The sequence below is a fragment of the Eucalyptus grandis genome, chromosome 4 (genome assembly GCF_016545825.1).
Source record: "Eucalyptus grandis isolate ANBG69807.140 chromosome 4, ASM1654582v1, whole genome shotgun sequence".
Taxonomy (NCBI): Eukaryota; Viridiplantae; Streptophyta; class Magnoliopsida; order Myrtales; family Myrtaceae; genus Eucalyptus; species Eucalyptus grandis.
In genome coordinates, this window is record NC_052615.1 from 10,456,987 (window position 1) to 10,469,642 (window position 12,656).

General features: G+C 39.5%; 1 protein-coding gene across 1 annotated transcript; it reads right to left on the bottom strand.

Annotated features, from left to right (window-relative positions):
* Positions 1-9,056: 9,056 nt before the first annotated feature.
* Positions 9,057-10,643, bottom strand: LOC104455994 (phloretin 4'-O-glucosyltransferase). The gene has a single exon (XM_010070681.3). It carries the CDS (start codon positions 10,564-10,566, stop codon positions 9,169-9,171), a length of 1,398 nt encoding a protein of 465 aa, XP_010068983.2. The 5' UTR covers positions 10,567-10,643; the 3' UTR covers positions 9,057-9,168.
* Between the last annotated feature and the right edge of the window lie 2,013 nt (positions 10,644-12,656).

A 12,656-nucleotide genomic window follows, 5' to 3' on the forward strand; every position in this document is an offset into this window, starting at 1 on the left:
CTCCTGTGTCATGGCGTACACCTTTCCTTGAGCCGGGGGTCGAGTGAGATTGTTTTGAGGTGGTGCTTCACCTTGTATCCGTTGTCATCATTGTGGGCAATCTTATACCATATGGCCTTATTGATCACACCCAAAGCATGCTCCTATCCAAATTGGACATGAGGCATCGCTTTGTCATCTTTGGTTGTTTTTTCTTCTTTTTGGAGGTAAATTGGTGCCTGCCTCCCACCATTGGCTTTTTGCCTCGGCGCTAGTCGCCTTTAGGGGTGGAATAGTAAGATCTGGGTGCGGCAGCCCGTTCCAATGAGTCTTTCTTGATGAGTTGAGCTCGCTTGTACAACTCATTGTAGTCCTTCAGGTTTAGCAGCACCAATTGACTATGGATATCGGGCTTTAGACCAACCCAGAATCATTTTGCCCTATCCACTAGGTCTTTGATCAGCTTAAAGGCATATTTGGATAATTCAACAAACTTAGCTTCATATTGGTCAACTATCATGTTGTTCTGGTGAAGCATAGGAATTCCTCCATTTTCCGATCGTGAGTGCACTTGAAAAGTATTTTCCATTAGATGCCTCAATAAAAGCATCCCACGTGAGTACAACACCTTCATGGAAGATTCTCCCTTTTGTTGCTTTCCACTAGTGACTGAAATTACCCTATAGTTGGTATGTTGCCAAGATCACTTTGTTTTCATCAGAACACTGCAGTAGTGCAAAAATCTTTTCTAGCTCATTGAGCCAGGATGTAGCCTCCTCGGGATTTCATGTCCCGTCGAACCTTGGGGGTCGTAGCTTTATGGATTGCTCCACCAAGCTATGCATCGGGCATTCACCGTTACCATTTCCCTTTCTATTTCCATTCGATACTTCTTGGTGGACTTGTTGTTCCATTAGTCCACCCATGGTTTCAAGAGCTTGCAGAATCTCGTCTAGTTAGGGGTCTTGGTTTGACTGTCCTTTGGAGGTTGAAGTGTGGCCCTAAGCACTCATATTGAAATTGCATAAATTCTAGGGAAATCTTTTTTACTTCCACAAATAAAGTTAGGGATTAAGACTAACACTTAAGAAAATCAACTATGCAATCACATGCATAAGGCATTTTTATAATGATCCTGAATCCCAACACTCCTTATCACTTCAGATAATAATTTACTGTGATACCAAAAATGGCTATGATGACCCTAACTCCATCTCTAAGGTTACCAGAGGTGAGGGTTATTTTTCGCGACATCTCAAGCGTGTCATTGACCCGTATTTCTTGCTTTTATTGATCTTTGAGTTATATACATGCAAAAGTGATTAACATATGATCATAAAACATCACAATAAGTCAGTAGGAAAAATATGCTCACAACCATATATTTATATATACATGGCAATTACTAGTAATTTTATATACACGCCTTATTTATCTTGGAAGCTCATTTACTTGTATCAGGTTTCATAGAGTATCGCTCTCAGGCCCCTGGTGAACCATCAAAGTAAAGGGGTTTCAACAAAATCGCCTTCAACCCACTCATACCTAGCACAGTATTTGTGAGGGACAAGTTTGTCCAATCCCACATCCACCCAAATAATTATAATAACCATCCGATAGGGCCTATTAATACTTGTAAAATAAATAGCAGTTTCTAATATCGTCATATCCATAGGAATGCCGAACCTTTTGAGAGGTACAACTATCTTACAAGTCTAAAGAAGACAACTAGCGAGTATAACCTAGTAAGTAAACCTACTAAATATGCATTGCCCTTCAACAAGCAAATAACTTTATCCTCGTAGTTGTCAATAGCAAAAATGAAAGCCATGACTTAGTAAAATAGGAGAGATCATCGAAATAACTAAATGTAAGCATACATCAAGGATCCATTATATATATGAAGAACTTATACATGCGGGGTTCAATTATTAATGATCGACATCCATTGACCCTTTTGGAATCCACCAGGCATCTGAAATTCATCAAGTATTCGAAATCCATTGGACATCATTGCCGAAATCCATCGGTCAATGATATAATTGAAATCCATTAGTTCTTTCGAAATCCATTGGGCATCGATGCCGAAATCCATCAATCAACGGCACAAGTTAGTCCCTCGTGTGTCCAAGCATCACAAGCCAATTCTTATTTTCGTTATTAGTTCAAAGCCCGAAAGCGTGTCATGTGTAAGTGTGAAATGTCTTACTAATTTCAAATCATTAAACATGTCTAGCTCAAATGGAGGTTTGTAACTTGGTCTGATCCATACAATACATAGATTTAGTATTAAACTTGGCTAGGGAAAACGATACTCCTCAATATCACCCCAAAACCAAGAAAGGACCAATCCGTTGTAGTCTTATGTCCGTCCAAGCCTCTATTTGGAACTCGGGATGTGAATACACACTTTGAAAAGTGATCTAAAATAGTTCATAGAATAACATCAAGCTTTCTTTAAAAAAATCTTTTCAAAACTGTTGGAATCAAAGTAGGCACAAGAATCGGGCCACTTCAAAGTTCAAACCAAAGCACAATAATCAAGCATCCGAATTAGACCGCTTTAATTTTAAAGGCCTAATGTCAAACCAAGGCTCAACAACAATACAAAACCAGCTTAAGTAAGTACACATAAACCTCAATAAAAAGTAACAAATAAAATATAGATTTGTTACAAGTTTGGACTAGTCTAACACAACATTCTAACAAACCGTTAGTAAGTCCACTTACTACTTTCTAAGCCGGTGGCCTTGAATTAGTGATGACAACAAGAATGGTGGCAAGGGTGGCAGCAAGAACTTCTAGGGAAGAGAGGGTCGAACTATGAGAGGGAGAAAGAGGGATGATTGGTGGTGGAAAGGAAAGAGAGGATAATGGCTTTGGTGGGGGTGTGGTGGGGTGATAGGGTTCTAATTTTATTCATAGGAATCTGTCTGAGCAGTCATAAATGAAGGTGGTTTAGTTGGAAAGTGTGGGATCGATATAGCTATCTTCTAATTGGTCCATCTAGTCTCTTAATTAATGAATCGCTACACTTTGTCTACCCTCCTTTTAATAAGTGTCATAGGACCCCAATAGGCTTACATTATTGTCCTCAAACAAACCAATCAAGAAACATTTATGAGGGGTATTATTTGGTCATCGAGCCTTAAGATACAGTAGGACTATAACCAAGTAGATTGGGACACCTCAAGAGGGTATTTGAGGACTAGAATCCAAGCTAAGCGTGATTCACACTTTCTACAGCAAGAAACACAGTTTTGACCAGTTTTTGAAATTAATATCATTGCCTTATCACATAGAATTGAAAAATTATGAAATTTTAGTATGTTGTAGAAAAGACCTTAATTAACATTTTCTTAAAGAAGCTAAGTCCAATTCATGTTGTAGAAAGAGCAGCAAATCACTAAACATACCCCAAAAATATGTCTGTCTAGTAGATCCAACGTCCGTAAAGAATGACCCATTTCAAAATCCAATTCTTTTCAAGATTCTTTGAAATTTTTTATATGTTGTAGACATGAATGTCCTTTAAATTTCTTTCAAAAAATTTTATAATCGTTTTTCCCACACAAAGTAGGTTCTAGATGGCAAATGATTGGACCTTCGTCCCTACTATTTCATCTCAGAAAAATCTAAAATTTAAGTGCGTTATAGATTGAGATGTTTTGAACAAAGGACATTTCTGTAAACCAGAAAAAGCTTTGTAAAATTGGCAAACAACAAAGGTCTTGAAATTTCAAAAATCAAAAGAGTTAAATTCTAGTTGGAAAGATGAGTGCTTCCACTCAGTCTTGAGTCAAGATTCATTAGTGGATAAGCAACCTTATCTTCCAAGATTCTAATTAGGCTGTATGCTAGCTTGGACATCTTATCCTAGTTATTAATTAGCTAAAGTTTAAAAGAGATAAGGTAGATTTATTTTGGTCCAAAGTTGGACTTGTCTTGGCTTTTCCCTCATCTCTCTTTGGGCATGTATCCCCTTTCTTGTGGGCTCCAAAGTATTCTTTTTCCACAATACCCTTAAGGCATTACACTTGTTCACACTAGTTCTTCTAAGAAACTTTGACTGGTCAAGACTTAAGTGTCGCTTTACTTAATTGTTCCAAGTTCAAGTCTAGTCTTATCCTTTACGGTAAAATCCCAACGTACCAAATATTCATGCTTGTTAACTTACTACGTGACGCATGTTTTAAATGCAACTTGGAAAAATATCTAAGTTTGTGAAGGCCTTGTCATTGGGTAGGGCCTTAATCAAGTTCGACCTTGATCAACCATGTTATTTAACCTAAGGTTCATGCTTAAGTCATGCTTGTACCGAGAAAAGGGGGCTCACGACTAGGTCCTAGGGTCGAGCATTGGCCCAGTCGATCGGTCCTCTAATTCATTCATAGGCTAGTCCATCGACCAATCCCTCTTGGTCAGGCTTGTGGCGCTAGTCGATCGGTTCCATGGCCAGTCCTATGGCCAGTCCAAGGTTCTACATCACAAATCATGGTCAATCCAACATTGAACCCTGTTGAGTTCGCTCGATCCATGGTCAATTATCGAATGTCATATAATCATGTAGGATCAATTGATTTATCTCGACTCACAGTCACCTTGGATCGAGTCATGGTCGTACATTGCCGGTACAACAGCCAAGCAGAATCATCCACAACCAGTACATTGACCGAGCAAATTGAGCCATGACCATCCGCCAATCCATGATGGTACATGATTGTCTTACGATCAATCTTTATGGTCAAATAATCATTCTATGGTCAATACTCTATAATTGGACCTTGGGTTACCAATCCGTGAACGACCACTTAACTCATAACTAGCCCGCAAGCCGATTCATGGCCAAGTCTCGCTATTGGTGTACTGGGCTTTTGGCTTAGTGGTTGGGCGAAAATGAGGGTCGAAATCAAAGATGTTACAAAAGTTGTACTCGTGGCAAAGGCGATGCCGGACCAACGCTTGCTTACAGCGAGGTCTGGCAATGGTGTCTTCAGAGGGGTGGGGAGCTCAAATGGGGAGAAGCAATCACAAACCCTAATTCTAAAGGAAGAAGAGGATGAAGCCCTTAATTTTCAAACAAATGGCCACGATTTCTTTGGCCCATCTAAAGGCTCCAAACGCATGTGATCATCATCTAGATCTAGTGGCCAAGATTCAATTACGAAATTGGATGGCTTAGGATTGATTCTAGCGGTGCCTAGATCAGACAGGCCACATTGAGCCACATCAGCCCTTTCATGGAAAGGATCTAATGGCCAAAATTCCCAAAAAATTTCCAATCGATCGCATGGAAAAAATCTCAACAAAGGGAAAGGTAAATATTGTGATTATTATCCTTAGCATACCCGAGAAAATTGTTAGAAATTGCATGGAAACCCAGTAGATAAGGAAAAGAAAGAGCGGGATATTTCTATCGCAATGCATGCTAAAGCTCATCAGCTTGTTAATAAGGACCAATTTTAGCAAATCATGAGAGCTATAGGTCAATTGGGAATATAAGATAAAATGACCAGCAATGCAAGTACCTCTCATTGTTTGATCTCCTTTTCAAAAATGGTATGGATTATTGATTCAAGTGCTAGTGATCAATAGTCTACAATGAAAGTTTTCTTTCTAGCATTCATAAATCACCTCCATTGAATACCTCAATGTGTCTTCCCAATGGAAACGACACATATATTGCCAAGAAAGGGAGCGTACAACTTAATCCTTCCATCACTTTGAAAAATGTCTTGCTCATTCCTGATTTCCAATTTAATCTCATCTCTATCTCCAAACTTTGTGAAGACAACTCATGTTGGGTCTTTTTCAACTTTGATATTTGCTTCATTCAGGACCTTTTGATTGGAAAAATGATGGGCTTGGGTAACAACCACGAGGGACTCTATTTTTAGGCCGGTTTTCCCAAAGATTTTGATATTTATGTTTTTCTCTTGAATAATGGCATCTCATGTAATGCCAGCATTAATAAAAAAATTATTTTATCTTATTAGCGTTTAGGCCATAGTGCCACCTTTCCTCACCTAAAGTGTCACATCTGTCCTTTGACAAAACAATCATGATTATCCTTTTCACAAAGCACCTCCCATGCCACTATAGCTTTTTCTCACCTCCATATGGATATCTCAGGACCATATATGACCCCACACTATGATGGATCTCATTTCTTTCTCATGACTGTTGATGATCATACACAAGCAACTTGAGTTTTTTTTATGCAATCCAAGGCCCAAGTCATTTTTCATTTTAGAAATTTTTTCATTCTAACTAAAAATCAGTTTCATAAATCCTTTGCACTGATAATGGTAGAAAATTTTTCAATCGTGAATGTTCTTCACTGTTCACCTCAAGTGGAATTCTTCATGAGAGTAGCTGCACTTATACTTCTCAATAAAATGGTGTGGTTTAAAGAAATCATTGTCATCTCTTAGAGGTTGCCCATGCCCTTAAATACCAAGCTTATGTTCCTGAGATGTTTTGGGGAGACTGTGTGATCACAGCAGCATATCTAATCAATTGGATGCTATCTCAAGTTCTCAAAGGAAGAACCACATTCTAATTATCTTTGGAAAATGTCCAGACATTCGCCACCTTCATGTCTTTGGCTGTTCATGCTATATGTCTATTGTGGGATCTTGGGATAAATTGGATCCTCATGCTATTAAATGTGTATTTATGGGATATTCTACTCTTCAAAAGGGATATTTGGTTTATAATCTATCTATTGGGGAATTTTTCGTCAGTAGAGATGTTATCTTCCATGAAGATGCTTTTCCTTTCCAGGAGGAATAGTCTTCTACATAGCTAGAAAATACGGGTGCTAATCACCGCCCATTTCTAATCGAAGAAGATCTTCCCAACAGATGGTGATTTTTTTATTTATATCCTACAACACCTCTGGCTTATGATGCAACCTCATCATTGGATATATCCGGTGCAGCACCCAATATTTCACAAGGAGACACATCGGAGCTTCATATACCTCCATCCTTATGGGAAAGGAGGAGTTATCTTCTACCTGCTTTTATACGTTGATAACATATTTACTATGAGAAATGACGAAAATGCCATCAAGAAGTTTAAAGGGTATCTACACTCCACCTTTCATATTAAGGACTTGGGACCTCCCAAATACTTCATTGGTATAGAAATTGTGAGATTAGATAAGGGAATTTGTCTCAGTCAACACAAGTTTGTCCAAGAGATCATATCGGAAGTAGGGCTGTCAGAATCCAAACCAGCTGTCATTCCAATTGAATAGAATATCAAGTTTACGGCATTTGAATATGATAGAGGATTGTCACCGTTAAATGAGGATCCTTTGCTTAGTGGTCCTTATGCTTATCAGAGATTTGTCGGGAAACTCATATACCTAATTATGACTAGGCCTGACATATGCTATGCAGTGCAAATTCTCAATCTGTTCATGCATAATCCGAAGCAGTCTCACATGCATGCTACATTAAAGATTGTGAAGTACTTAAAAGGATGTTCAGGTTTGGGAATACTATTGTCTTGGAATAATAACATGGATATGACAGCGTATCGTGATACAGATTATGCTACTTGTCCCATGAGTAGAAAATCAATCACGAAATTCTACATCAAATTAGGTGACTCATCTACAAAGCGGAATATTAGGCAATGGCAAAAACTACCTATGAGATGGTCTGGATCAAAAGATTATTGCAGGATCTTGGTGTATGGGTGAGAGAGCCAACCATCCAATACTATGAAAATGATGTTGTACTTAAACTTGCAGGAAATCCTATTTTTCTTGAAAGGACAAAACATATAGAAATTTATTGTCATTTTATCAAAGAAAAGATTCAGGATGGAGAAATTAAGACAAAGGGAAAAAGAACAACGGAGCAGCCGGCAAACATCTTTACTAAACCCTTATGCCAAAGGCAACATCCTTATGTATTAAGCAAGCTCGGTACTCTTGATGTGTATAAATCGTCAGCTTGAGGGGAAATGTTGAAGATATGATTGCTTTAATTGATCTAATTGATTATGATGGTTCATTAATGAGAAACTTGAATATTGTGTAGTAGGAACTTGATTTTATTTTGTATATTCTTTTTAGGAATATTTCGACTTTATGTATTTTTAACGAATATATGCATCCACGATCACCTTCTCTTCCTGAAGGGAGCTTCGTACATGCAAGGGAAGCCACACATATAATACGCAAAAAAAGTTGCAGAATAAAATAAGGGGATGGCCACAATTCTGAGAGAGCATAGAGAGACGCACGTGAGAGGGGACGATTGAGAAAGGGCACATTCGCGAGAGCTGAACAAGTCACGGTTGAAACCCCTTCACGGCCATGAATTTGTCAAGTTCGTGGCCGTGCCTCGACGCCGACCCTGCTGCCAATCGTCCGTTGCATTGACAACGGCCAGCTTTGTCGCGATCCTCTCTGATGATAAAGTAGCAGCGTGCACCCCTCTTTTGGCGGTGATCAACAATCACGAAGTTTTGGGGGCCACACAATTGAGAATACACGGCCAAAATAGACAAGAGGATTCGGAGAGAGAGCGTGAAAGATGAGAAAAGAGGAGTCTCGGCCGAGACCTCACCGACTACTTTGCGGTTGCTGCCCACTGCTGCTTCCCGTCGTCCGATGCACCTAGGACGACTTGCCTTGCCGTGATCCCTTCCGAAGAATCGATGAATTATCAACACGATACCATTCATTATTTTTAACCAATAAAATTCTACATGTTGTACCTTTTACTTCCAAACATTCATTTTTTTTTCATTAGTACGAAACAAATTTTCTGCTATCAGACGTCATCCATGACGTTTCCTGATAACTTACCCCTTTCGCTTACATCACATCTAAGGCAGTGTTTGATTACATCTTGCTTTTCCCTTCCTCAAGTCAAGTAAAAGAAACGTGACGAAGTCGATTTTCTTGCACGAGAAAGGGATAATGGAATTGTCTTCTTTAAGTTATTTTCTTTTCCACTTTTAGTGTACGAATTCAAAGTCCATAATATTGATACATCAAATACATTACAACTCAACTTATTGTAACTTTTATGACCACCCCCCAAAAAAAAAAAAAAAGAGGAACTTAGTGCAACTTTCAAAGATTCATGCATATTTATAGAACAATACGAACATAGTCTCTAGCTACCTTTGAATTCAAGCTAACATAGAGCATTGTACCATAAACTAATCTACTTTAGAGAATTCTTCAACAAAGGCCCTTAGATTTTTGTCCGAAGATCCACCTTCCTTGGAAGCCTCCATGGCTAAATTCTTCCACTTCCTTGCATTCCTTCTTATTCCATTACCTCTCTCTCCACTTCCCATGACCAATTCCAAGCACTTCTTGATTTCACCTCCCTTGACGATGATGCCATCTTCGTTGATCTCGGACACTCGAACCCCAACCTTCCACACATCCTCGACAAGCTTTGAGTTCGTCATCTGGTCAGTAAATTGAGGGAATGCCACCATCGGGACACCACATGCCAAGCTCTCGAGCGTCGAGTTCCACCCGCAATGAGTGAAGAAACACCCTATTGAACGATGCGACAAGACCTCCATTTGAGAGCACCATGGGATTATCATTCCTCTCTTGTCTAATTCCTCTTTGTAAATGAGTTCATCATCATCTCCAACAGTCTTTCTCACCACCCACAAGAATGGCCGGCCGGTCTCTAGCAATCCGTGCGCTATTTCTAGCTTTTGCGCCTTCGAGAACTTCGCTATGCTTCCAAAGGCTACATAAATTACCGACGCTTCCTTCTTTGTATTCAACCATTGAACATACTCCTTGGAGCCCTGAAAGTGGTCGCCTCTGGAAGATTCATCGGAAGAATTACGATCCTGCGCATCTAGGAAACGAAACGGGACAAGGGGCCCAATTCCAACCAAATTCAGTGTACCAATTGCCCTTAATACCTCGAGTTCGAGCATATCAAAGGTGTTCAAAAGTACCATGTTTGGATTTCCCCCTTCTTTTAGCTGCTTGAATTGGCTTTGCATATGCGGGAGACCAAAAGCATACTTGTTGTCGGGGTTGAAAAAGGAGGGGAGATCGCGGTCGGTTAGTGGTGGTAGGCCGGGCAATCGGATTAGCGATGTCGTATCACAGCTTTGGCTTGTAACGCTCTTAATCACGTCCTCATAGCCATTGAAGTAATGGTAGTATATGCCAAACACGGTCGCCGGTTGAATCCAAACGAGAACAGACTGGATCTGAAAGGAACGAGCAACCTCGTCGGCCCAGCGGATCATCGTGTGGAGTGCGCACGTGAACCTGAGGCCTCGTCCAGAACTATACTCGATGAGGCCTCTAAGAGCTTCCGACCCCCGCCGCTTCAGCTCGGCCATGAAGTGATCGACATCATCCCCTAGTTCGTACCCATTGTCGTAGCCATCGGAGAACGTGGCGAAGGTTACACCATCAAGGCAAACTGGTTCGATCATGCGGCGGTGGGCGGACACCGTGGTGAAGAAAGTAACACGGCTGCCAGCATGAGTGAGGCGCTCGGCTAGCTGGAGGGCCGGGTTTATAGCGCCGCGGCTCGGGAACGCTATGAGGAGAAAGTGGGGTGGAGCCATATGGTTTTAGGAGCTAGCTAGGGTAGTGCGAATGATGATACTATGGAAGAAGTTAAATAGAAAGACATGCCTCGTCTTCACCATAGAATTTGTCAACATTTAAGTGGAAGTTTCATGTTATATGATGACATTATGATAAATGATGTCGATGTTAAATTTGATGGTGCGTGGACGGTTTGGATATGATTTGGTTGGATCATGTTGTATAAATATCGGCTCGATGATGCTCGTATGTCGTTATCCGAGGGTCATTCTCATCTTTAACGTATGTTTCATGAATGACATGGTCAAAGGCTTCTGTCATGATATTTGAAAATTCGATCATTTTTTTTATTAAACAATTTAAAGCTTTTTATGTTAGGGACGTGCTAGATATGTCGGACCTCTCAATTTATTCCGCCAAGCATTTGCAAGTTAAAAGTCAAACATGGCTGCACATGAAAATCAACAGACAGGCCAAACCATCTACCCAAAATTTGAAGGCAACGCACGAAAAAGAAGAAGAGAATTAGATAATAAAGAGAAGCTAATTAACTTGCTATTTTAAGTTTAGGCCATGAATTTCTGTATAAGTTTAGAACAAGGATATGTGAGTTATCATATTGCCCACCTCCGATGGAACTCAATCACATATTAAGATCGATCAATTTGAAATAACCTCGATTGGTTTAAAATGACGAATATTAATAAACGTAATTTATTCATATCTATGTTTTTTTTGCTCGAGTAATGATTCATATAAATCTACTTAGATAAGGAAAAAGTCATAACTTAGACTTTGGGATAAGAACAGTAGTAGTGTCAAAGATTTCGTACAATACACACTTGAGTGCAATTTTTTTTTTTTTTTGCTTACTTGTATGCCACATGGAATAAAATTATCACTTGAATGTCAATTCCGGCAAATCAATCTACGTGGAATTTTTTAAAATTTTTAATTTTAATTTTAATTTTTTTTGTTTTGCTTGCCTTACCCTCATCTGCAAAGTCCCCAAGCAAGGCCGTTGGCCTTGCCAGCCACTAATGAGGCTGCGTGCCCTTGCCTAGGGCCTTTGCGACGAGGGTGAGGTGGTCCTTGCCTAGACCTGTCCACAAGGGCCCTCATGGCCTCGCTAGCAACCAGCAAGGCCTCAATGACCTTGCCCAAGGCCTTCACAGTTGAAGATGAGGTAGCCCTCACCTAATCTGATCTAGGGTTTTGCAACTAGTAAGGGTCACTAGTGATCCTCGCCAATCCTAAAAAAAAAAAAGAAACAAAAATAAAAGTGAAAATTAAAAAAATTAAAAAAATATAGGAATTTAAAAAATTTTAAAAAATTATCCATGTCAACTCATGCAAAGCTACATTAGATGACTGGTTTTGTTGTGTCGATGATTGGCATCCACGTCAGATTTTCCGATGAGGTAAATCGGAATTGGCACTTAACTGATTGATTATTTAAATTTATGGCACTTAAGTGAATAAAAAAAAAGAGTTTTGACACTCAAGTAAGTGTCGTACAAAAGTTTTGGCACTCCTACTACTCTTTCTCCTTGGACTAGTAAGCCTAATTCAAACGTGACTGCACATGAAAATTAACAATTTCTCACCGAATCTTCCACCCTAGAAAAAAATAATAATATTAAAGAGAAGCTAATTTACGTAGATTTTAACTTTAGGCCTTGAAATGCTACTTGTGCTTGGTCATTTTCTGGCCTTGTTCATCCGTCAAGAACAGCCAAGTCCAATTGCCAAGGTATCAGCAATAATTGGCCATTAATGTTATCGAAAATATTTCACACCGGTTAAAAATGAAATTTAGACTTCGTTTCATAAAATTTGGAAATTTTTTTATTAATTGAGTCTATCTAATCAATTTTGACAGGAAATCGCTGACATAGATACTGATTATTCTATATGATGTAATTTGTGTTGACGTGGATAATTTTTTTAAATTAAAATTTTAGTTTTTTCTTTTTTTCCCTTTCATTTTGGTCAATGAGGGTCGTGACCCTTGCATAGGCCCTCTCCATATATGGGTGAGGCCCAGCCTTGTTGGTTGTAGACAAGGGTGTGAAGGCCCTCAACAAAATCTAGGTGACGCCCTTGT

Coding starts and splice junctions, on each gene's coding strand:
- LOC104455994 (XM_010070681.3), bottom strand. CDS start 10,566: ATGGCTCCACCCCACTTTCTCCTCATAGCGTTCCCGAGCCGCGGCGCT.